Source organism: Excalfactoria chinensis, chromosome 1 (assembly GCF_039878825.1).
Source record: "Excalfactoria chinensis isolate bCotChi1 chromosome 1, bCotChi1.hap2, whole genome shotgun sequence".
Taxonomy (NCBI): Eukaryota; Metazoa; Chordata; class Aves; order Galliformes; family Phasianidae; genus Excalfactoria; species Excalfactoria chinensis.
In genome coordinates this window covers 55994867-56020324 of record NC_092825.1, presented here as the reverse complement: position 1 = coordinate 56020324, position 25458 = coordinate 55994867, and the positions used below count along the sequence as shown (strand labels likewise).

The window sequence follows — 25458 nt, the reverse complement described above, 5'->3', positions numbered from 1 at the left end:
TAAATATCCCACTAGTTTAATGTTTTTGTTTTTTCCTTTTTTGAACATTTTAAGAAAAATATTAAAACTTAAAATATTTTGTTACTTATGTATTAGTGATAGCATATCTTTTACAAGGATTGCTCTTAAAGTAATGCCTCCTGTTTTATTATGCTGGCCTATGATGTTAGAGGCAACTGTTGATGGTATGGCAGTAGAGGCTGAATCTTCCCACCAACATTTCATTACACGTTGCCATGCGACAGATGGCAGCAGAGGGGCAGTCTGACAAGATAATATCTGACATCCACAACCTCCTTGGGCAACCTGTTCCAGTGCGTCACCACCCTCTGTGTGAAAAACTTCCTCCTAATATCTAACCTAAACCTCCCCTGTCTCAGTTTAAAACCATTCCCTCTTGTCCTATCACTACCCACCCATGTAAACAACTGTTCCCCCTCCTGTTTATACTCTCAGGTATAAATCTCAGCTAACTACTCATCAGGTAGTAGTAAGGGAAAACGTTTGATTTGTTATTAGATTCAGATGGTTCCTAAGATTTCATCCATTCATGTGTTTCTATAGCTGTTTTTCTTGCTGATGATTAAATGACAGTTTTCTGAAATCTAAATTTTCCCACTTCATAGAGCAATGGTGCAGTAGAAGCATGCTCAGCATTATGGTTTAGATGATAGTGCTTCCTGCTTTCAAAAATCTGTTGAGGTGGAGGCACTCCAGTGGATGTTACTGGTGTCTCCCTACTTCAGTCTTTCCTGAAATGCACTTGTTTGTGGGGCCCCTTAGTGTGTTTGAAGCAATTCCTTTTGCCTGGTTTTCTGCTTTGCCAGGTGATCGTTTCTTACTGTTGTGAAAATCAAACGATCCCTAAATAGTTTCTCAAAAAATAAAGCTTTCATTTTGCACCTACTTCATTTTGACATCTTTTTATGATTTAAAACTTATCCCAATATGAGAGCTGAGAAACTGTTTCATGTGGAATCCGTGATTTGCAGTGGTTTTTCTCCACTTCCTAGGAGCTGGTAATTCTAATATGTTGAGAAATGATGATACTGCTGTTTTTCAAACAATTCCTTACTACAGCTGATGCCTATGAGTTGTGCTTATATTCACCCATTGCAACTTCAAAGAAGACTGTCTGAAAGAGGCAGCTAGTTGCACACAGTAGTTTGGATGACATCGCTCATACCTCATTTATTTTGGAATCTGTTGAAATAGACTTTTCTTGCTGTATGGCTGTATTTAATGTACCTGAAAGGCACTGTTGAGTATTTAATGGACTTCTAAGGAAAGTGTATGTAACAGATGGTGTGACAGGTGAGTATATGGCTGTCTAGAGCAATTTATAAAGAGAACTTCTGGCATCATCTATCTAATTCTATAGAATTGTTCGTAATGGCTCATACTGTGGCACAATGGAAAATGTCAAGTCTTTCATTCTGGTTGAAAATTGTCTAGTACAACTTTGGTAATGTAATAGTCAACACAGAAAAGAGCCAGAAGGTTTTGGCAGTCACTGCTTATGTATTTCTGTGTTGAGTTTTGCATGGCTTGAACATGTAAGCAGCAGAGAGCTTGGGCTTTCTGCTGAAGCTGGCTCAGTACCAATGTAGCACAGATAAGAAGGTCAATATAAAAAAGCACTAAATGCAAATGTTAAGATTGTTATGCTTGAGTTTTCTGGTATTGAAAGATATTAACTTACTCCGAGGCATTTTAGCACTGTGAGTAGTGAGACTACAAGTGTCAGCAACTTGCAGAAATTCTTTTTCCATTTATTCAGGCATTTCTAGTTCTTTACAAACTAAAACACTGAATTCCTTTTCACAATGAGTAAGTCATTCTTCGCTGCCAGTGTTGCCTATCATTTTCCTAACAAATGAGGGCGCTTAAAAGCCACTCAAGATGTAATTAGATTGCAGCTTATATAAAGTGGGGTAAAACACAGCTATAGGATTGCCCTTATTGGTGACACTGAGTCAAAAAGTTCTTACCTTATAGGGATTTTATTACTTTTTTAAGAAACATTTGCTCTGACTTAAGTGCCCACTCACACAGCCTGTTGTTGGTATGTGTTGAAATATTTCTTGTTGCGTATTTCCTGAAATATATCAGTGAGTTATGAAATTCAGAACTTCTCTTTTTTTTTTTTATATGTGATGAGTTGATAATGCTTGTTTTATGACCAGTTTAAAGACTGTCTCATCGTTGGGTAGTTCCTTGCATGAAAACTTCAGAATGTAAGGAGTTCTGCTCACAGCAATTATATACCAATGTAAGGCATGGGTGGCTGTAAGTAGACCTCTCTTTATGCCTGTTTTTCTCCTTTCTTAGTTTTTAATACCTCATTGTTTTTGAAGTAAAATAATTAATTAATTTCATGTTTGTCTCTTTGAAATATTTTAAAATAAAGGTATACGTGGTTATCTCATCTTGTCCTGGAAATAATATGGATATCTCTTAAAGAATGGGTATACAGCAGGAGTCAAATGAAGTCTTTATTAGTCTGTGATTAAGCTTCTCTAAGTAGGAGTGCAATCGGTAATCTAGACTTTTTTTTTTTTTCCTGCTAATATCAACAAGAATGCTTGTTTTTTGCTGTCAGTGAGGAGGGAAAAGTCATTTATCAGTGTCTGAAAGCTTTGAAAACTAGGGCAGTTGCGCTGAATTGAGCTCTCATTGCATGGATGAGCAGCAGTGGAAGCAGAGCATGAGTGCACTGATCAAAGGCAGCTAGCACAGCAGTGAGAAATAGAATCTTGTGACCTTCCTCTCAGCACACGATGGGTTTCTGTTTAAATTTGAGCCTGTTTTCTGACGCTTTTATGGTTTCCCCTTCCTATTTTCCTGTTGCATGTAGCTTGAGAATAGTTGATAGGCTATGGGCGGAAATGGGAAGTGTGTGCTCCTACAGCCCACCCACAACATTAGGTAGCAGTGCATCACCAGATAGGCTCTTCTCTCGACAGCAAAATTTTCTACCAGTGTGCCTATGTTCCATCAATTTAAAATGTAAATATAGGCAGACTGGATGAAGAGTATTCTACTATAGAGTTTATACATAAATGTTTATCTATACATATGCATATAAAAGTACACGCACTGTGTTTACGCTATGTTGTATTGTTTGAGGGACATAGAAATGCTGTTCGATATTCATCCCTGTCTGTACTGCACAGTCTTTTGACACATGAGCTCATCAGTGCTTATAGCAAAGAGTAAAAACTTGGAACTAAAAACCTTTGTTTTCAAAAACATTTCTAATGAGCAAGGTCAGTTCTAGTTCTGCTCTATGTCCATATCAGTCAATTTCTCAGAATGTATAGGTGGTTTGAATTCTGGAGTCTTTATAAATACATCTTAATGGAAGTTCAGTTTTTTTTTTTTTCCCAGATCCTTATGTGTACTAAGTAATTCTGCAGTGAATAACAAACAATAAGAATTCTACTTCTTTCAAGAAGTTAGAGTGTCAATAACCTTTATCCTTTATCCTCCTCACTGTAGCAAAAGGATAAAATCCTTAAAAGCTATGGCTTTGTTGTAGTGTGTACTAAAAGTAAAAATACAAATCTCTGAGATATCCTTACTGAGAGATAATACTGTACAATAGTAGGCTACAGTAAACCTATTACTTATATTGAAAATAATCTGAAACAGGGATGACCTGGGTTTTCTTGTTGTTTGTGTCTTACGCTCTGTATCTCTTATGGGATCACCTGGGAGCCCCAGTAATGATCAAACTCATTCCAAGGGGAAATAGATTTAAGTTGAAATAGGGTAGATTTAGGTGGGATGTTAGGGGGAAGTTCTTTACTAGTAGAGTGGTTAGGCCCTGGAACAGGCTGCTCAGGGAGGTTGTGGATGCCCCGTCCTTGGAGGTGTTCAAGGCCAGGTTGGATGGGGCCCTGGACAACCTGATCTAGTAAATCTGGAAGTTTGGTGGCCCTGCCAGGCAGGGGGGTTGGAACTTCATGATCCTTGAGATCCCTTCCAACCCGGGTCATTCTGTGATTCTGTGAAACTCCCAGTATTCATCAGGTTTGTCTATGTGGTCTCTGCCAAAACCTGCACTTATTTTGCAGCTGTGAGTTTGCTGCTCATCCTTTTGGGAAGGCACAGACAGCATGGGTAGCTTTGAGCCATTTATGTGCATATGTAATAAAATCACAGAAATATTTGGGGTGTCTCCAGTGTAAGACATGGCTGCTACCAGCCTAAGAGGTACTGTGAAGTGTTTAAAAATAGCTAACTCACTTGTGTAAAGTGGTATGGGGATGTAGGTAGAATGGTTGGCATTCACTGGGTGGCCGTGGCAGCTAGCAGTAAATCCTGCACTGCTGCTTTTCCTTCTTCTGGTAGTGGAGCCAATGCCAGCAGGCAGGGATGGGGCCTACTCCACCCCTGCCTGATTACGTACCAACAGAGAAGCTTCAGGTGAGGGGGAAGGAAGAAGTTTTGTAAAACTAATCTGCTGTTTTGTCAGAGACCTGTTGTGGATTGCTCAGGGAAGTGTTTGTGTTGGATCTAACACGGGTGTTTCTAAATCTTAGAAGGCTGTGTCAGAGCTGTGCACGATGATTTTGGAGAGGGACTTGAATCAATGTGTATTATATGACTTGGTCTGTTAAATTCATTTTAAGCTTGTTTTCTGAGTTCTTTGCCACTAATAGGTTAGCCACCTGTAACGGGCTAAAGTACAGTATACTGAAGTATTATTTAGTGCCGCTCCACCACCACCACCCCAGCCGTACCTCAGATTATCTCTGTGAAGTTCTGAAGTTGTGACAGTATTTTTTCTTCCCAAGTTTAATTTTTAAAGAATGAGGTCTGGTGAGGCTTTTCCAAGATGCAGTAGCCCAGCAGTCCTCCATTTCTAATCTGAGCCTCTCAGAAAGTCTTCAGTGAACCCTGAAGAGAGAGGAAAGCCCCGTGACCATAGTTTCCACCCATGTACTACTCGGATGTCTAGGTTCTGCTTTCAGTGGGATCTTAGCTGGTAAATAAAGAGCATGGGACAGAGTCCCTGGGGTCAATCCATCCCCTAGAGCTGCTGTTACTCCTATGTTGCTCAGAACTCTGTCCAAAGAGCTGCCTGTGATCTCTCTTGGAGCCTTGTATGTCTGAGCTTTGGCTGGCTTAGCTGTCAGATGCTGAATGTGTCAAACCAGAAGTCTGCTGCTTTTCCATGGAAACGCTCTGTGCAATTGCAGAAATAATCAGGTACGTCTGGCGGTTGCTGTGCCCTATTGTTGGATGTTTCCAGACTCTACCTTGATAAACTAAGTTTTCAGCAAAAATCCAGCTCTTGTCATGTTTTTGTTGATGTCATTGTCGGTTCTGCTGTCGCAATATAAATCCCTTGGTGTTGGCTGTCCCATTTCTCTCTGCCCATGCACAAAGACAGCTTCAGACCTCTTGCTTCTGGGTACCACTGATATAAGCTGTCCATGATTTGTATGTGCTGGGCCTGAGTTGCTGTACCCCTTTCAGAGAGGCTGTGCAGTCTTCCTTAAAAACTCTCCTTTTTGGTACTTTCTACTGTTGATAAGAAGTAATTCAGTTGTTTGTTTGTTTGTTTTACAAAACAAATGTTATTAATGTAACTGTTTCTTTGTGCTCAGCAGTTTTCAAGGAAAAGGAATTCTGTTTGTGGGTCTTTGAAGCAGTGGTATTTTTTGGAGTTAGGTTTTATGTAATCTGCTTTCCACAATACTTTAATGGGTTATTATTCATGCTTTGGCTAACTCTGTAGATATGATTTGCAGTTGATTTTAAAGTAAAAAATACCAAACAGCATCCTTCCTTACAGGCATGACTAACTTGGAGATAATGCTGATACAGCTCAATGGTAAAGTTGCCATGAAGTACTTGGAAACTTAAGGGATTGCACATTATGGAATGAATGTTTCAGTTTATTGGGCCTGTGCTCTCCTGAGGTCTTTTTGAGACACTGAAGTCTTGACATTACTCCTTCTGTAAGGAATTTCATTTCATAACTTGAAAGTCGTTCTGGAAGGGAGCCTATGAAAGAAGAATCCCTTTCAGACTTGTTCAACAAATGCTTGTGGGTCACTAAGACAGCCAATCGTGAGCCCTGACCATGTTTCTTTGCTGTCCTTTAATAATAGCTGCCAAAAATAAACATCCACATAAACAGTTGCTGTAACCTTTGAAGAATGATTTGCTGCAGAGATTGGAGGCAGTCCATGTCATTGAACTAATAAGGAGATAGCCTGTCTTGCTACTGTGAATCCTACTTTTATAAGCTGTAAGAGTTTGAAAGGGAAAGATTTATCACTCAGAGCGTTTACGTCACTTAATCAAACAGTAGCCTTGAGAACAATGGAAAAGCAGTCACTTCCTTTTCTCTCACATTCAACTTGCACATCTCTGACCCTGTGGGACAGTGTGGGAGAAGAAGAAACTCAGTAGTCTTGCTGCTCATGTGGCTTTGAGGAACCATGTACTGACTGAAAACCATAGGGGCTGAAAACATTTGGGAAGTAAGGGGAGCACAGCCCATCCAAATGTGAGGTCTCCATTTGCTTTTTATCTGCAGAAGTGCTGCTGGTAAGGTACTTGCTACCAGCAGGGCTTATTTCATTGCTGTTTTGCTGCTGCAGTGTACAGTGTTTTAGTACTGGAAGACCATCTCTGTAGTAGGAAGGGATCTAAAAGGACTGGGCTTGGAAGCCTTGCTCCTTCTGTGGTGATCTCAAAAAATATTGAATCTTGGAAATTTTTCTATTGTAGATAAATAAGAGGAAAAAATGTATCAGCGCTCGCAATTGCTTACAGACTATTGTTAATACTCTTAGAAATGTAGACACCCTGTTTTCCTTAATTTGAACTTTCTCAATACCAGATGCTGTCAACATAAAATAAATTCATACACATTACACTGAAGCTGTTACTCATAGTGATAATATACCCGGCTATCTTAATTATATCTTTTGCTAGAGAAATCTTTCTCCTTTGGAAACAGGCATGAGAATTTAAAGTATCCTTATGCTTTTTAAAGTCACATGTCACATTCTGGTACAAATAATTCCTTTTTTCTTCTTTATTTTTTTCCTTCTTTTCTTTTTACTCCAGCAGCACAAATATTCGTGAGTCGTACATTTGTGTTCCCCTGTCTAGAGCTTTAATTACAATAATAAGCTCATCTTGAGGAGTTAAAAATGTTTTCTTTTCAGAAACAAGTGATACTGTAATAGAGCAGTTTGATGGTTTACTGTAGTGATTTCTCTCCAGCACTAACTTACAGTTGATACAACTACTAGAATTACAGGGAGATTTCAGTACATCTCTGAGAATAGGTATGAGAAATGAGCTAGAGTTCAAAACCACATGCATGTATGGCCCGTCACTGGTTACCTGGATGCAATGGTTGGCTTTGCTAATAAAGCTTGCATGGTGAATGGGGACTAACTTCTGTTTCTATTATTCCCAGATGTGTTAATTCTCAGATTTGTATACGTTATTCTAAACTCAGGTGGCTGGTTTTATATTAATAGATTTTTGGCAGTCATAAAAAATAATCTAATTCAAATAATGTGTGCTTCTAAAGTCCAGTTCAATTCTCCAACTTCAGTAAAATACCAAAGCTTTTGTCTATTAGATAGCAGCTAGGACTGGGAAAAGCTGAAGTACATGGTGCCATCATTATGAAAGAGCTCTGCTTTTGGGATTCCTTCCAATGGAACCAATTTAGGACACAGTGTGTTAACATGTTGCTTATTTTTCGTTGCTAGATTCTGTCTAAAACCAGTTTATCCTTAAATAACTCTCTGGCTCATATTGGGCCAAAGAACAAAAGAGATGGCTGAGTTGCCTTTCTCTCCTCCATCTCTCCTTATCAGCATTTTGGGTGTGCTGTTTTCCTCTCTTGATTTCAAGCAGTTCAAATTAAATATTTGTCAAACATGTGGAGGATGCTTTTTTAATGTTGCTCCACATAACTTACTGCTTTTGCCAAAACTTGTAGTGTATCCCGTGACCCCCTTTTGCCATGGCTGCTGCATGCAGTTTGTTAAAGCTGTGTAAAATCAGATTTAAGAATGAAAGAAATTAAGAGGGTGGATTCTGACTGCTGTTACCTTTTGTTGTCATACAGTGGCTACAGCTTGCACATGTAAAGTTACAGCTTGAGGATTTTTGTCACTGTAAGGAACAGGCCTTCTAATGTTAAAGTACTTTTACAATTAACTTATGTCTAGAAAGTTACTTTGTCAGAGGTCTCTTACAGAGGAAAACACACTAAAACTGATCTGGAATCCCTGTTATTTTGAAGTCAATCCGTTTGTCTGCAATTGTAATGGCATTTAAATGACATTTAAATGACATTTAATTTTTATTTTTTTTCCCCAGAAATGTGTGAATACATAAAATCTACAAGTATATAAAACTCATTTTTTGAGCTGTGCTCTTTACTTTTAAGAGAGAAAGCAACAAATGTTGATGTGTTCCATAGTGCTTAAGCACAAAAAAGTATTTATTATTAACATTTGGCAAATTAAATAGGAAATCAGCTTTCTTCCTTACATTATTTTACCCTTGTGCTGGTGAATGATTAAGTTTGGTGCCCGTGGGTGTTTAAGAAACTTTTGGGGATGTAAAAATGGCTGATTTAGAGGCAGACAGTGTGTTGAGAAGATTTTCTTCCTCATTTGACAATGTGAGACTAAATAAAAATGACATACCCAACCCTGAGTGTGTGCTGTCTTGCCAGGAAGGGGGGGGGGGGGGACAGAGCTTCTCACTGAGCACTTGGATGATGATGAATGGTGTGAGGCAGAGTGATCCAGTTGCCCTGGGGTGGGAGCTGGCAGAGCTGCGTTTTCCTCCACGCCTGCCACCAATGCTTGAAATCCTGTTTTGTGTAAGAAGTGCAGGTCCCTTCCTCAGGTCGCGTCCTGCTTAGTTGCCAAGTGCTTTGTAGTTGCAGTCTCACACAGCTCATGGACACAGCACCTCACCCACAGGCAATGGCAGCACTCATCAGAGGGGCTCCCAGTGCTGATGTGCTAGTGATTTAATAGCACTGTGTGAGAAAGACTGAGATGCACTTGCTGTGAAACAAAGCTCGCTTGCGCAGTGAGGTTGAGGGAAACTGAAAACTTAAGAGGGGAAGAAAATCACTCTGCCTGGGGTCACCTGGAGGAGCAGATGAGCTTTTTTGTCATGATGGATTCCAGTGAAGGGTTTGTCATCCCTCTATAGGAACCTTCTATAGGAGCCAATACTGCACTGCAGGACCAGATACAAGGGGATCCAGGGTGAAGGAGGCAGGAAACCATTTTCCCTTCCTCAAAAGATCAATTCACATATAGGACTTTGAAATCCAAATTTGGCTCAAGTTGAAGTGGTTGCCCACAGATTTCTGACACACTGTTAGTCATGTGCACTACATGGCTCCAAGAGTGAGGGAAACAAAAGTTGAATGCGTCAGCACATTTAGTCCATGAGCTACTGTGTTGTGTACTTCACATCCTGTGGTTAGCACTTTAAATGTACTAGGATGTGGTCCTGTGCAACTCATCATCTTACAAAGGCTTAATATATTCTTGCCTAGCTCTTGTTTTCCAGACAAGACTGTTACTGGTTGCACTTTAGAACTCACTCCCTTCTCAGCCCCAGCTGAGGTCAGTGGGAATCTGGCTGTGCTGAGCTGGGGCGCACCAGTGCTGGAGGTGTGCAGTGGTGCAGGACCTGGATTAGTGAGAGCCTTGGTTTCAGGTCTGGCTTTGATGCCAAAAATCCCAAACCTTTTTCCAGCCACACCCCCACCAGCAGCCTAGCTGTACAGCAGAGAAACAGCAGCTTCTGCCTGCTGAATCAGCAGCAGATGCAAGAGCAGATAAGCCTCAAAGGAGCTGAGACCAAAAGCAAGGAATTAGTCCATTCCCAGTGAATAAAACCTGGACTGGAAGAAAATAATGGGATGCTCTTGGAGAGCAACTGCAGGGTCCAAGAGATAGAGAACAGGCAGCACATGTTCCATTAGTACTGAACTGAAACTCATTCAGAGAAAACAAGCCTTCCTTTAGAAAATAATTTTGCCAGGGGGGAAAACTGCTCTCAGCTTATTTCTCTGAACCCTTCTGTGCTTTAAAAATACAAGAACATTCTTGCTATCTCCACTTGCACCTTAGCATGTGTGTTGCACCCCTTTTCCCCCACGCAGACGCAGGTAGAGGCAGTGTCAAGGTTAAACCTGGTGGAAAGCTTTGTTAAAGGTGCTCCCAGCCTGCTGGCGAAGGCACGGCACCTGCTAGGCATGCCCAGTGCGCGCCCGCAGCCGGCTCTCCCTTTGGGAAGGATTTGCAAGGCTGAAGCACAAAGAGCGCTTGTTGCCCAGTCTCCGGTAGTCTCCCAGTGCTCCCACTAGCTGGGGAGGACTGGTTACCATGGAGGCTGCCATCTGTTCGCTCCCCGCTGGAATGTGATTATCCGTGCTGGGTTGGGAACCGGCACGAGCAAGGGAGCGTGTGCTGGCTGCAATTATCTGCAATGGAGTGTGGTAATGGAAGGCTTGAATGAGCGAACTGGAGCAGCACATAAAAGGATTTTACCAAAACTGTTAATGTTTTCTAGCCAAGAGGAGTGAACGTGGCTTTCTGTAAGGTCAGTGCTGAATTTGTAACATGTGCAGGTGATTTTTAATGGGGCAGTGTCTTTATGATTTGAAGCTGGTAGCACCATGGCAATAATGCTTATTGTTAGGAGTGCAGCGGGGAGGAGGAGCGGTTGTGTTTTAAAGATTTCTCTTTTGGTTTGAGCAGTTTAATTTGGGGTCGTTAAAGCAGTAAGTCAGAACAATCGCTGGCCACTCTGACACAAATGGAGCAATTCATATCTCTTGTCTTTATGAAATGCTGTTCGCTGCCAAATCTGTTTGATTTACGTGCCTTTTCACATTGATTGCTTTTTGTCTGAGCGATATAAATATATATTTATATATACACATATATATGCTATAAGTGCTTTGTTTCTCATACTGTACTGAATGGTGAGATGGGGGGTAACGTTGAAACAGGGCTATCAATACAATAGATATTTGGGGTGTTTCATTCAGTTTGTGCAGAGGAAGCAGTGTAAGGTAGGCAGAATGCAGTATCAGTTTTTCACTCTTCACTCCCACCCTGTGCCCTTGATTCCAGCTCACGAACTGACCAAACATTTTGGAGTGGCTTAATTATACAGAGACTTTGCACAAGTTTTCAGGATGCCCTGCAGATTTTGTGAGTGTCTTGTTGGGAGGATGTCATGTCAAGGAAAAGAAATTGGAAGTATATGCTTGTAAGGCTTTTGTGTCCTCTAAAAGACAGTTTTGCTATCCTCTAGAAGGCATGTTATTATGATTATTATTTTCCATAAGAAATGCATGATACATGTTTGTTTGCAGTTTAAATCATTGTCATAAGGGGCACTAAAACTCATTCCTGTGAGTCCAGCTGTAAGCCAAGTAGATAAAGATTTATACTGGCAGATATTCTTAGTCCTGTAGGGACTTTCCCTTTTCAAATAAAGCTCTTAGACTGCATCCCTCTTGCCAGGACTGCCATTTTCATTTGGTACAGGGGAGAGTACCGCTAGAAGCTTTTAATTAAAACTGTGTCAAGTCCTAATTCTGCCCTCTGCTTTCATGCAAGTAAAATGTCAGTCCATTGGAGTCCAGGAGAAAAGTTACCATTGTGTTTAATAAGTCTCTGTTGCAACATAGTTGACTGTGATCAATTTTTAACCTCCAAGAGGTTTTTTTCAAGTCTTATTGCCTACCAAGAGTGTAGGGGGGATGGGAGTGGTTATTTCTTTTAGTACTTACACTGTTGGTTGTATACCAGCTTTTCTTAAGCTTCTTGTGCCTGATGTTATGTTACGCTTGCAAGTTGGTGGAACAGGGTGAGAGTCTTCGCAATGGAAGCTGCATTGCCTTTGTAATTCAAAACACTTCTTTTTAACCCCTTCTTTCTCCAGAATTTAAGCATTCTGTTGCTACTGAAGTGGGTGATTTATGCAAATACAACGGGCTGCAGTGGACTTGTTCACACGTGCAGGTTGCATGTCTGTAACTGCGTCATTAGAATGAGCACAGGAGGCAGGTTGGCTTTTGTGCTTGGAAGTAGATCAGACTTTCATCGTTCAAACGCTGCACTGAAGCCTGAAGGGTGTCAGGAGGGAAGGGTAACCACCCTGAGGTCATCCTAGAGCTGATGTGGAATGCCTTTCCGTTCACTGATCCGCTTCTAGCAAGGCAGCTGTTGCCAGCAGAATTCCCTTTCAGTGGGGATGGGAAATACTGGCTCAGTGGCAAGTCTTCACAGAAAGCCGTAATCATATTGACCTAAAGGTAATGTCTTGTATGTCCTCCTGGAGGTGATTACTCCTCATTGCTATCTAATGTGCTGGGAAGCTCGTTTTTCTGCTGCCTTTGCTAAACCTGTTCCAAGGATAAGCAATGGGACTTTCCATCTGGCATTCTCTAGTTCTGCTTATTATATTCTCTGATGAGCGGAGGCCTGAGAAAAATATTATTTTTTATTACTGTTATTTCCCTTTCTGAATGATCTCTATGTAGCTGTTGAATACACACATTTTCTGCAACTAAATTTTACTTTAGGTCACTGGGTCAGTCTTGATTTGCAGATATGGGATTTAAAGACTAGGCACTCTTTAATCCATTTGAGCATCTGGCCTTTCATAGTAGGCATCCCATTTCCATCTATCAGAGCAACTGTTAAATGTCTGCTTGAAATTAATTATTTTTTAAAAGATTTATTCTAGACTGTGGTGGATTATTACGGTCAGCTCTGATATTTATGTTTAATGCAAATAAATGAGGGTCAGTGCAATCTGCTACATGATCTCTTGAAGGAGATTTGTTCTAAAACACTGGCTTTGTGGGCCAGCAGACATTGTACTCAGTAGTGGGATTTTTTCTTAGGATGGAAAACTCAATTTTGATACGCTGTCTTAGAAAAAAGGCACTCTGAATGAACTCCCCACTAATTAGTGCCTAGAAATGCAGCCTAGTATACAGTTGGTTTTTCATAATCTTGTTTATAATACATATATATATATACACACACACTGAGCTCTTAGTGAGATTTGCAACTAAATGGTGAAATCCTGAGTCAATATACAGGAGGCTGGCTTGCATATAAACGATCACAATTGTTCTCTTCAAACAGACAAGTCTTTCTGCTTTTCATTCGACGCATGACTGTGGAATGCTGTTTGACATGACTTGCCTTTATTTATACATTGTCTTCAGGCTGCTACTTTGCAGAGTTTTTAAACACACTCAGTTTTTGATTCACATTCTCTCCTGCCATTTGCTGGTGTATTATGAACATTAAAACAAACGTGCTGAGGGTCTGTACTGTTTCCTGATGGTAGCATGGCTATTTGGAGGTTAAAGCCTGCGGCTCCCACTGAAGAGTTTGCGGTTTTGGGAAGTCTCGGTGCCTGTTTACAAACTGTTCCCTTTGCAACTCACAAGGAATAATGGAGTCCTCGAGATGCTGGATGTGGGAGGACAAAGCTGCTGACACAGCACTGCTGCTGTTGGTCTGTCTGCAAGACCTCGCGTCTCCTGTGCCTTGTATGGGTGAGGATAAAAAGCAGGCATTAACACTTCTTGGATGACACTAGGAGTTCTTGCACCAGATTTTTGAAAACATGAAATTCATTTGAAATTTCATGAATCCATGAAACTGGTTCTAAAGCGGATCTTCTTACTAAACCAATGCAGTGAGGTATTCGTGCATGACTAAATGTAAGAGACTGGCAATGCATGGAGTCATGACACACCTAGAAATCATGGCAGTTTTTTTTTAGTCTATTCCAAAGGGGGGCTGGAATGATTTCAGCAGACATTCCTTTCAGTTAATCATTGCTCAGACTTCACAGTTAGGACGACGGAGGAGGCAAATAACTGCAAGCCAACTAACAAATGTTTTGAGGAGACATTATTTCAGAGGTGTTTGGTTCATCCAGTTGCTTTTACTGTACATAACAATTAGGTGCTGATTTTAAATACAAAAGTACTACTTGTTCTGATAAAAATGTGAGAGTTGTTTACTTTGTAATGAATAACTGAGCAGAGCAAATACGTGAGTACATTTGGAAAAGTGGAGCTCAGAAATGGATAGTCACTGACAACCATGTGATTTAGGTCTCATTTAGCTATTCAGTGGAATTCTTTTCCAGTACATAGATAATTACAGATTGTTACAGGCTATTGAAAACAAACAGACTTTAAACTGCAGTAAATGACCAAAAGCCAGCGCTAAATTGTGCTTCAGAAACTGAGCAAGAAAGATCAAAATCATTGTCTGTGCTGTGAGAGTCCTGTTATCAAAGCACTGAAGCAGGTGGTTGAGAATTGAATCCTACCTATCAACATAGAGCCAACAGCCATGGCCAATCCTCAGTGCTTCAGAGGACGGGTAATGGAGAGCAGACACATTTTGGATCAGAGGGAAGAGAAATCTGGTCCTGACAGTTGGCTGGTAGGAATGCTATTCCAGCTGTTCATCTTTAGAGGATTCTTCACTGCAGTTTTTAATGCTTGTTCTTGACTATCTGCAGGCTTCTGTTAGCTTGTATATCCTTTGGATTCTACTTTGCTATTGTGGCTTCCTCATTTACCTTCATGAAGTTCATATAGATGTGCTATTCATCATCATTCCATTTACACTTACTCTTCGGGAAAACTAGAAGTCCACATTCATACCCAATTAAGTAGGAGCTGTGATTACAGCTCTGTGTTTCTGGTATATTTTTGGTAACAAAAAAGGTTAAAAATATGTACTATTTGAGCCTTCCTAGCTGATGAACTCTGCCTAAATGGGGGACTGTTGCTTCAGAAGTCTTGAATTCCATTCTTTTTTTGTAGTCAGAGGTTTTGTTTTGCAGGCACCGAGCTGTGTCACAGGCAGCATGTTGTATTCCCTGGAATGCTGGGTGGTAGAAGGAAGATTAGCCCAATAGCTTAGAGTAACGATTTGATTCTGTACTTAGTTATTCCTGCAGGGTAAGACTCACACTTTCCTTACTGGTGTCTCCTCTGTCCCAGCATGACTTTCATCCTGCCACATTCTGCTACCAATTCCTACATGAATTGACATTTTTTTCTTCCTCTTCTTAAGGAGGTCACTGCTAAGGAAAATGAGAGAAACCATGAAGTAACTTTTCATTAGTTCAGAATAGTTTATAGTGGCCTTTCATATAATGCTTTCAGCAGTTACACTGAGACCGATATCTGTGATCTATCTGTCTTTACTTGCATTCAACATGGTTGAGTATTGAACAGCTGTTGTTAAGCTTGCCAAAATATTACAAGTTCATAGTTTATATAACTGCATCTTTCCTTGCCACTTTTCTTTTTAAGAGTTCTCTGGCAGCTCTGTGTGCCAAGTCAGCTTCCATGACTAATTTTGATGTCGATTCTCTTCAGTAGCTCTTGTTCTTGCCATTGCTTGGAGCCCTATTTTGCTGTTATGACTTGGACACCCACTGTAAAGCAACTGGCAATATTCCTTGTCTTTTGACTTGTCAAGATTTCCACGCGTGAGTCAGTTTTAATTGTGAAAGCTGCTAAGAAATCTTAAAAATAGCTGCTCTAGGTCAAAACAAAATGGAAAGCTTAGTAGTGGAATTAAAACTTCATCTGAAACTGAAAACACAACACAACCTAATCTGATGAAATATTCAGAGGTAAGTGTGTGAACGCTATTTGCACTCAGTGAAGTCAGCAGTGCTGCACTGCTCTGTCTGCTGGCGTTGTGTTATTTTTGGTACATGCTCTCTAGAAAAAACTCATCCAGTATGCTGTAGGTAAAGCTCAAGTTTTTACTTGTTTTACTGTTTGTTCTGCATGCTGCAGCCTTGCTGCTGGCATAAAAGTATGATTGCTACTTTCTCATGTTCTTTATATATGCGTTAATTATAAAATATTGCCTTTGTAAACAGTTGCCTTTAATTTCAAGACCTGCCTTTTGCTGATGTTAGCCTGGTAGGACTGAGAATATCCCCAAATATTCTTTCTGTTAAAAGATACTGAAAATTGTGGAATGTTTTTTGCTTGTTGTTTAACACAGAAATAGAACATCAATTGCTAGCCGAGAGGGTTTTTCAGGTGTTTTTTCTTTTGCATATACATATGTGTTCTGTATAAAATCTTCAGCATGAGTGAATGATCTGCAAAGCTAATAGAAATGCGATATGACTGCAATTTCACGTTCGACATTTGCAGTGAAAAACATTGCATGGGACACAGTCATTATGGGAAGGAAATCCACTCAATCCAGTGTGATCTACTTACAGTTATTTGATACTGGAGTCTATTAATCATGTTTTGATTTATTAGGATTTTCTTTGTGGATCACTGAGCGCTGTTTTAATCCATGTTTGTCACAAAATTGGGTGAAATTTTAGAATCCATTTCCATAAGAAAGGCAGCGATGACTTTTTACTGTGCATGTTTTATAGCTGTCATTATTTCTGATTCTGGGGTTGTGGGTTTTCTTTTGAAATTCATACACAGCAGCAAAAGAACTGTGAGAAAAAGTTTATTGATTGCTTTCATGTTAAAATAGATGATGGAAAGCTATTAGAGGCTGAGCTGATGAGGTTTGGGGTGTGGGTAGTGATGATTTAAAGGAAATTATATTTTCATTAGCACTGATATAGTCTCCATGAAGGCTGTGTTTAACTGTCAGTGTAACTTCACTATGTAAAATGTACAGTCATGACTGTCACTGATCTTGCTCCCATATTGTATCAAAAACTGAAATAAACTTCTAAATTATGTCATTTTTCACTACTTTCTGTTATCATCACCTTCCTTTTCTGAAATAATTTTGTTTGGTGAATCCCTCTTGGTCATTTTCCTTTGGGCACTTGAATTTAGCAAGGCTAGATCATAGAATCATAGAATCGTCTGTGTTAGAAGGGACCCTTAAAGGCCATCTGGAATGAACAACTCCTCTGCAATGAACAGGGACACCCACAGGTAGATCAGGTTGCTCAGAGCCCTGTCCAGTCTGACCTTGAGTGTCTGCAGGGATGGGGCATTCACTATGTCTGTGGGCAGCCAGTACCAGTGCTTCACCACACCAACTGTAAAAACCTTCCTTATATCCAATCTGAATTTCTTCCCTTCTTCTCTTCTTCCCTTTTAGTTTGAAGTTATGGACTGGAATAAATAAACAAATAAATCAGTAATATGTACTAATGGCAGGAGCTAATAAGACCTAAAAGGACTGTAAAGAAGGTCCCACTTTGCTGACTATCCCATATGTACTAGATTGGGATGTTTAAAGCAGAAGGAAATAGTCATTATAGTGGAAATTTTTAGTCACAGTATGTTCTTAGGAGCTGATGTGTTCTGAAGAAAGTTGCCCTGATGCCTCATAGAATGTGATGGGCATGTTGGAAAAGGGTGGAAGGGAAAGGACAGTAGTATTATGCTACCAAGTTTCTCTTCTCCAGAAAGCACAGTCAGAGTTGAGGTTAAACCTGTTGCAAACACCTATACTACCACATATACTGTGCAAGAAATACATGTGAGATTTGAGAAGAGACCAAACAAATTCACGGTGAATATGCCTGTCAGCAGCTGTAAAATACAGTATGAATGCATCCACTGACTCCAATCCCCAGACAACAGATGCTGGAAGCCACGGGGATTGAGGGAACAATCATTATGAACTTCTGCTGTAGGTTACACAAATATTTGCTACCTGTTCTTTTCAGATATAGGATATTAGATTGAATGAATTTTTAATATATTTCTTTTCTTGACTGCAGTTAGTAGCTTATATGTGCTTATCTACTCTGGAAATGTACTGATGTCTTCCACTGTGCTGCTTATCATGAATCTTTCATGCTGTTTTTCTGATAACTCTAAGTAAAAATAATTTCTACTTATATATTTACTGTCTGACACTGCCCAAACTTATTTTTTGTTAATATTTCTGTATAGAAGCAGAATCACTCTCACCGCATGCTGGCCTGTTTTGCTGATGAATCTTTGGGTTTTTAACATGGCAGGGATAGTTTTAAAGCTGAGGATGCAGCCTTTCACTTAATGGCTAAATGTAGAGAAAAGTCTGTGTGATTATTTTTCTAGTTTGGATTGTCTTGTTTGGTTTGGATGTTTATTTTTATTTTTTGCTTTGTTTGTTTTCTTAGTTTATTGTGGTTGTCCCCCTCGTAAGACAACCGTGTTCTTTTTTATGTGTAATGTGTGACCAGAAGCTAAATTAACCAGAAAAGGAGAGTCTGTGTTCTTCAGCTGTTTTGCAAAGTTGTTAAATGAGCAATATGTTGAATCTGCAGGTGAAGAAAGGCAGGTGGCACAGTGCTACTGGGATAGGTCCCAAACATCTCCCTCCCTTCTTCTCCTTTTTTGGCCCTCTGTAGAGGAAGTGTGTGGCTTACTGTGATAGCAGCTACCATGTTGTTCTCATCTGATGAGCACCAGCCTGGCACCACTGGACTCTGGTAACTTAGGCCTCCGTCCTGGCTGGAAGCAGTGATAAGCGGCCTCCTTGAAGGTAATGGGGCCACTGGGGATGAGGCAGCACCTGCAGTGCAGGCAGGAGGGCTGGAGAAGTGGTTTTCTCCAGGGGAAGGCACGGGGAAGAAAAAGCGTGAATACAGCATAGGGAAAGGCAGAGCTGGCAGGCCGCAGGGTCTCCACTTGGTATTTATTTGCTCACTGTGTGACAGTGTAGCAGAAGGGATAGCACTGTAGTCACTTCCTCTTCCCTAAATTGCAACATGAGACTTTTCTCTCTATTTTGTAGAAACCAGCCGGATTAAAAATATTAAGAACAGGAAGTACAGGAAATAGAAAACTGTTGAAATATTTTTATTTTTCCTGGCCAATCAAACTCAGTTAACTCAGTAGAACTATGAGCATTTAATTATTTGTCTGGGGGGTGTCGTGTTGCTTATATTCTTCAACTAAATTGCGGACACTGAGATTCGACAATGACAAATGCTGTGCAAACATAGGACAAAAAGGTAGGCTTTTCCCTTAAGAACTTCTATTACTTCTCCTTTGGGCTTTTGTGCAGCCACTGGTTTTCCCTTTGGGGCATGTGTTACAGCTGAGTTGGAGGGGGGAAAAAAGAATGGAAAAATACTGCTATTTGCTTTCTAATTGTGGCATGGCAACTACTCATCTCACCTTCCTTGGTACTGCTTGTCTCAAACCCCAATCCTTGCACATGAACCAGGAGAGTTGGGGTTGAGGGGGAACTGATGGAATAGTATTTGTTCTCAGAACTGGAAGGGTAAATGCCATTATAATACAATTGTTTCTGTTATGCTGCAGATCTAGGATCCCTCATAATGTTTCTCACCTGGTAGTGGATGAGTTATCCATTTATTTAAAGTCCCCTTGTTGGTTTTTGTTATGGTAGTCCTGAGTACTCGTTTCTAAACTGCCTTCACACACAGGCTTCTGCTGTCTGGACTTATCCTTGTCCATCCTACTCCTGGGTCACTTGTTTCTGTAGGTCATTTGCTGAATCTACAGGTTTGTTCCCCATTTTATTTTTTGGTGGTTACATGCAAAACTTGAGTCGTTGTGCCACTACTTCTTCCTTCCTCGTATGCCTGGGTGGCAAAGCTTAAAGAACATGGTTTAATGAGGCAGCAAGTTACTAGGTTTGCTTGCTGGAAGGAATTTGTCCTCTCTCTCCCTTGCTCCTTCTGTTGACACTGATACTCATCCGGCCCTATAGGCCAGCTCAGCCTGCTAAGTTATCGGACCAATCCAAGGGAAAACTAATATGTTTCTGGCAGATTAGTGAGCTGAACTGGCTTTCAGCACTCCAGAGAAGACTCTCAGCAAGGAGAGGAAGAGCAGTGTGTTCCTTCATCAACTAGTAGCTTGATATAACCATCCTCTTGGGCTGCACACTGATTATCTCGCCCTGCCTATCCTGAGGATATTGGGCAATCATGCATGAATTTCACCCTTTGTGTACCCATTCAAGGGTTCCTGTCAACGCTTCACAGCTACTGCATTCAGTCATCATTAACCTCTGCAGTCATGGGCTGTCCCCTACTGCTGCCCCCGGATGAGATGTCAGAGCTGAGTTAATGTGACAGGCTGGCACTGGTATGAGCACTCATGTTCCTGCTGAGCTGCGCAGTGCTGTGATTTCCACCATGCACCTCATGGAGCTTGTCACCTTGTAGAAAGCACTGGTTCAGCTTGCTGACCTGAAAGAAAACTGTTCGCTTTACCTGTGGGGATTTTCCTGCTGGGTTACATTGGCTGATCTTGGGCTGATGTTTCGATGACAGTGAATCTTGACTGTTGCTGCAAGGGGGGAATGATGGGAATACGATCAGTTTCTGTACTAGAACCACTAGACTGAAATGCAGCTGTAACATAACCTGCATCCTTGAGGGTGTCATCTTCTCCTTTCCTTGGTAGAGAGGGGAAACTTCTGAACATCCGTGTGCCAGTTTCCCTCATATGCAGGTCCTAACAGCAGGTTGCTTGACTTCTTAAGCCATTTACTTTGTTGCCATGCTCAGGTTCTGCAGTTTTACTGTCCATTTATGGCACGGACTTCCTGCCTTTGATCACTATGTACCACAGCACTGACAACAGAAACCACAGAGCACCAATGGTAGGGCTATTCTGGGCTCTTGCACTTGTCTGAAGCCTCAGTATACTAGGCAGCACTCAGAAAGCAGATGATAGCCTGCACATCAGCCCAGCAAGAAGGTGCAGCAGGAGGAGGATAAAGCAGCTAATTAGCCTCGGCTAATCATGCCTGGCAGTGGTTCATATCCAGCCTCCAGCATTGCATCACTTTTTACTGATTTTTACACTATTCCAAGAATCAAGAAAAGGACAGCACAAAGAAGGACTGACAAGAGAGTGGACTTCTTTGGGGTGAAGATATGCTGTACCTTACTAGCTAATTCCATTACCTGATGAACAGTGGGGAGCCAAGCCAAACCCTTGCTTTAGATTATTGCAGACGTTTTAAGTCTAGCTTTTAGCAGCACCTTGGAAACTATTTTGGATTAGTGACAAAGCATGCCTTTGCCCAGGACCAAATTACTGTGCTTTTGAAGAACTAGGGTGGAAAGGAAAAGGGAGAAGGTTAGTAACAGTGTGAGACAACTGCATCTACCTTATAGGAGCCATGTAAAAGGTGCCTTTTTAGTTGTTGTGGTTTTAAGTCTCTTCTTGGATTAAAAAAAATATTTAAAGATCTGTCACGGAAAGAGAAAGAAAGAGGGTGTGTTTTCAAGGTACAGAGCACTGATGTTGTGGAATTCAGAAGTGCTTTTGCTGCATTCTATACTAGAACTTCCTTGGGGTGCCATCTGATCCTTCAGGTGACACAAAAAATCACTTTTTCTCCTTCACCGGCTTGCAGGAAACTTCATATCATATCCTGACACAGTGTTCTCAGCAAAACTCTTCTAACATGGTGCTTGAAGAAAGTCTGTGGTAGGAAGCCAGATGAAGGCAGACTGGCTGAATGTTGGTCCGTGATTCACTGTCACATGAGCTGATTTGTTTTCAGGGATGTGTGTCAGTGTGGAATGTTGCCTGTGTAGCTCTTCAATACTTGGTTCAACTTTTCAGATTTCCTGAGTGCTCATGATCACGTGACTCTTCTCAACTACAGCTTCATCAAATTAAGAATATTCCAAGAAGTAAATAATTTGAGCCCCCCTTCCCTGCAGAATGGGAGAAGTGCTAAGAGAGTTTGTGAAGCTTAGTTTGAAGAGTGCACAGAGCTGAAAAAAACAGAGTAAATGTCCTATATTTACTGTGAGACATCTGTAAAAATGCTTTAGAACTGGAGTGATGAAATCCGATGATTTTGTGCTGAGAAAACTCTGTTTTGTAGAATGTCACTAGTTTAATGCGGACCAAACCCATAGTGGTTTTACTCTGAATAGTTATTTTATTCATATATATTGAATGACAGCAGCTACGCAGTGGAATGATTTTAATTACCCACTAATGAGAAGATTTCATTTAACTAGCTATTCTCCGTGCCCATTTATCTGCTTCTAATAAAATCTAATAAAATTAACTTTATTCCTTAGTGTATTTACTATGAAGTTTGTAGGCATGCTCTAGGGATAGGTAAGACATAGCTGTGCCTCTTGTCAATGTGATGACAACTAATGTGACATCTGAATGTAGGTTGTACTTTGCACTATCTCTATTCTTGAGTAAGCAAAGCTGGATATAAAAGTCATGTGAAACCAGGGGAATAGGTTAACAAGATGTCCCCATTGTATCTGTTTTAATCTTTCCTAAGTCTCCTTATCTGCTAGCTAGTCAAACAAAGATAAAACAATTAATCTTTTACCTTTTTTAAGATGGAGGAGCTAAGCATGTGTTTTGAAGTTAGGCTTTGGAGATGCCTCTATATCTGTTTTAATATTCCTTCTGGAAATGAAATAAAGGTCACAATTTCCTTCAGCTTTGTAAAATTCTTTCTTCCTGGAACAAATCAGGAGCTGGAGTTGCTCTTTGTGAGCTGTTGCAAGTGATGGAATTGTTGGATGGGTAGAAGATGGACCCTACAGAGCAGGTCAGAGCTCTGATCTGATGTCTTCTGTGCCTTCCATCTTGGGGATGTGCCTCCTACCTCAGACTTTTGAGGTATCAGCAGAACCTGACAGCTCAAATGTCATTCCTCCTACACAGATCACATGAAAGAGTTTGAAACATTTGTGATACCCACAAAAGGGAGAGTTAGAGGCTTGTTGCAGCACTGCTCTGATGGCCCCTCACATTTTCTTCCCTTATGGTGAAGTTAGTAAGTCATATTTATATAATTGTTTTTGCTGTTAATATGATTTTGCAGCCATTTATTTTAGTTTTCCAGCCTACTGTGTTGCTTGTGTGAGAATGGAAAACTTTATTGCTGGATTCCCATCTGCATTTAAAATCTTCCCTCTACTTTTGTGATGTACATTGTCAGTGCTTGTCTTGGGTTAGAAAGAGGGTATCAGGTTGTAGGAAGACTTGCAAGGTCTCACAGGCAGGTGGACAAAACAGGCAGGTGGGGAAAGAGTGTAGTTTAAAATGTGGGAAACAGAGGAGAAAGTTATGTTCTCTGCAGAGGCTTTTCTGGAGAGAAGTAGTGTTCTGTTGTAGTCTTCCTTCATCCGGAAGCCCAAGTAAGGTTATGGTCTTTGAATTAGTGGAGATGAACTTCAGAACAGACACATAACTCATGCCTTGGAGTTCTTAGTCTAGTCTCTTAGTCCAGTATTTTATAAACTTTGTCACTTAGTCACTTTTTGATTTAATGGTGTATTGATGAACCGAGTGAGTGAGATCTTTAAACACCCTGGGGTTACTGGCTAGGAGTGTCAGATATGGTAAATTGCAACTTCCACTTTTAGCCATTAATAAAACACATGCCTGCAATGAAAACAACACGAGAGTCTGTGTCAAAGTGCTAAAAAAGGGTTCCATTTAGATTTCAAAGCTTTGTGCATAGAACTCAAGTCTCATCATCTCTAGAAGAAGAACGTGCCAAAGTTTTGAAGTCAACAGGGGAAAATAATTGTTTTCACTGGGTTTGGCAAAAATCCCTTTGCTTAACATCTGTAGTAGAAAGGAAATAATTAGCTGCCCTCATTCAGTGAGCTGTCTCCTCAGTGAAAAACAGATATTCATAACAATGGTTTGTTTTGCAAGTGCATTCCCTGTAACCCTTGGTAGTCATCCTTCAAAGCAGTTCTGCAGAGGCTCGCTTGTGCGTAGCCTTCAGCATGAGGCTTAGGATTGGACCTTGGAGGAAGGGGCTGCAGGGAGATGTGGTTTGGAGCTGTGGTTGGAGGTGACCTCAGCTGCAGTGAATGAAGAGCTGGCTGCTGTATTCTGATTCATATTATCCAAATTGACAAGGCTGGACTATAAATCCTAGTTTCTTTCTCCTCCCCGTATAACTGTGTGCCAGCCTGTGACCACGTGACAGGAGAGCTCACATGTGAGCAACAACAAAGTGCTACTTGCTGTAACTTCTCTTTTCAGTTAGTCCTTTCACTTCTTGAAAGTTTGCATTTGCACAGTTCCAAACTCATTGTAATCTCTTTGTGTTGTACCCTTGGGCACAGGATCTACTTTGTGCCATTTAAAAACTGGTTTCAAGTGATTGCAGGGAGCTTTAATCTGTGCCAAGCGGGATAACATTCTTCATGAAAAGAAGGCTTTTTTTGGTCAGTGCATCAGCATCCTGCACATCGTGTTTACATTGTTCTAGGAATAAGTTTACATACACATTAAGCAGGGAAAAATACTATTAGAAATATGCACGATGTGCTGTAAATGGAGAATGAAGCCCCAACCGCAGAGTCACTGCTTGTCCTTTAACCTTGGCACTGCTTTATTTTCAAAGAGCAATGCAGTTAATAGAGGCAAAACTATCATAGCAGCAGCTGGGGCATTAGACAAAACAATTTACAGTTGTCCCTCCTCCTCTCTCTCCTCCCTTCTCCAGCAGTGTGTCGTTACATAAGCTGATTTCTTTGTTTTTCCTCTTTAATAGTGAGCAGGCTTTACTCCTTTCTCTGAGCTGACTGGCTTGCAAGCTTACGTTTTTCCTCTCAAAACAGGCTGGCCTTCAAAGAGGAGGAGCACAGCGTAATTGAAAGAGCTGGCCTGTAAACTGCCGGCAAACGCTGCAAGAAGTCCTTTCTGACTGCTTAGAGTTGTGTAAATAGGATGCATGGGAGAATGCCATAGGGTTATTACTGTTGTGAAAGCAATTCCTCGTGCAGTGGTACCGGAATAGATTAAAAAAAATAATAATTTAAAAAAATGTCTTCTGAATCAGGTAAGATTGAATGGGATGCTTCTGTTAAACCTTATCTCTTCAAGGCTTGGGGGATTTGGCCAGAGGCACAAGTCAGGTTTTCTAGAGGGGTGCCTTATAGCAAATAAACATGTTAAAATCCAGCTGCTGTGAGGCAATACGACTGGAATGTGGTTGTGTCTTTTTGCTCTTTTTCTGAGTAAATGAGATTGCAGTTGCTTGAGCTGCTTGCCCAGTCAGTCTGCCACACGGGGAACTGTTACTTTTGGCTCACTCTGCAGCTGCTTTCACCAGCTAGAGACTTTCTAAAGCAAATCAGTTTTGTGATGTTTATTTCTACTTCTGACTCATTTGCCAGACTTACAGAAATCTCTTCATAGCTGCAAGTTTTCTATAGCGCACTTCTGTGAATCAGCAGTTGAAATCTGTCTCTCATTGTTATAGGAAATAAGTGTACACTTCTGACATGCTTAGCTTTTCTTGAGTGATCTTGCAGTAATCCATTTAACTTTCACTTACACTACTGCTAGTGTACAGAATAGGGTATTGTCTTATTCTCCCTTCTCTTATTGCACCCTTTGATGAAAGGTGTGAGGTTTTGCACTGCAAATATGCTTCTAACTTA

At 40.8% G+C, this 25458-nt stretch overlaps 1 protein-coding gene across 7 annotated transcripts in view; it reads left to right on the top strand.

The window, feature by feature from the left end:
* The window catches only part of LOC140257152 (protein bicaudal D homolog 1), a 282019-nt gene that overhangs the window by 198530 nt on the left and 58031 nt on the right, over nucleotides 1-25458 (top strand). The window contains exon 1 of one of the 7 annotated variants that reach the window (XM_072346259.1): nucleotides 2245-2289. The exons of 3 other annotated variants lie outside the window; for them this stretch is intronic. In XM_072346259.1, coding sequence (XP_072202360.1) covers nucleotides 2280-2289 — 10 coding nt within the window. In that variant the 5' untranslated portion in view covers nucleotides 2245-2279. Of the gene's footprint in view, nucleotides 1-2244; nucleotides 2290-10257; nucleotides 10624-12324; nucleotides 12350-24561; nucleotides 24855-25458 lie in introns of those variants that run through there. 3 more of the 7 variants (XM_072346282.1, XM_072346303.1, XM_072346250.1) reach the window with 3 other exon arrangements.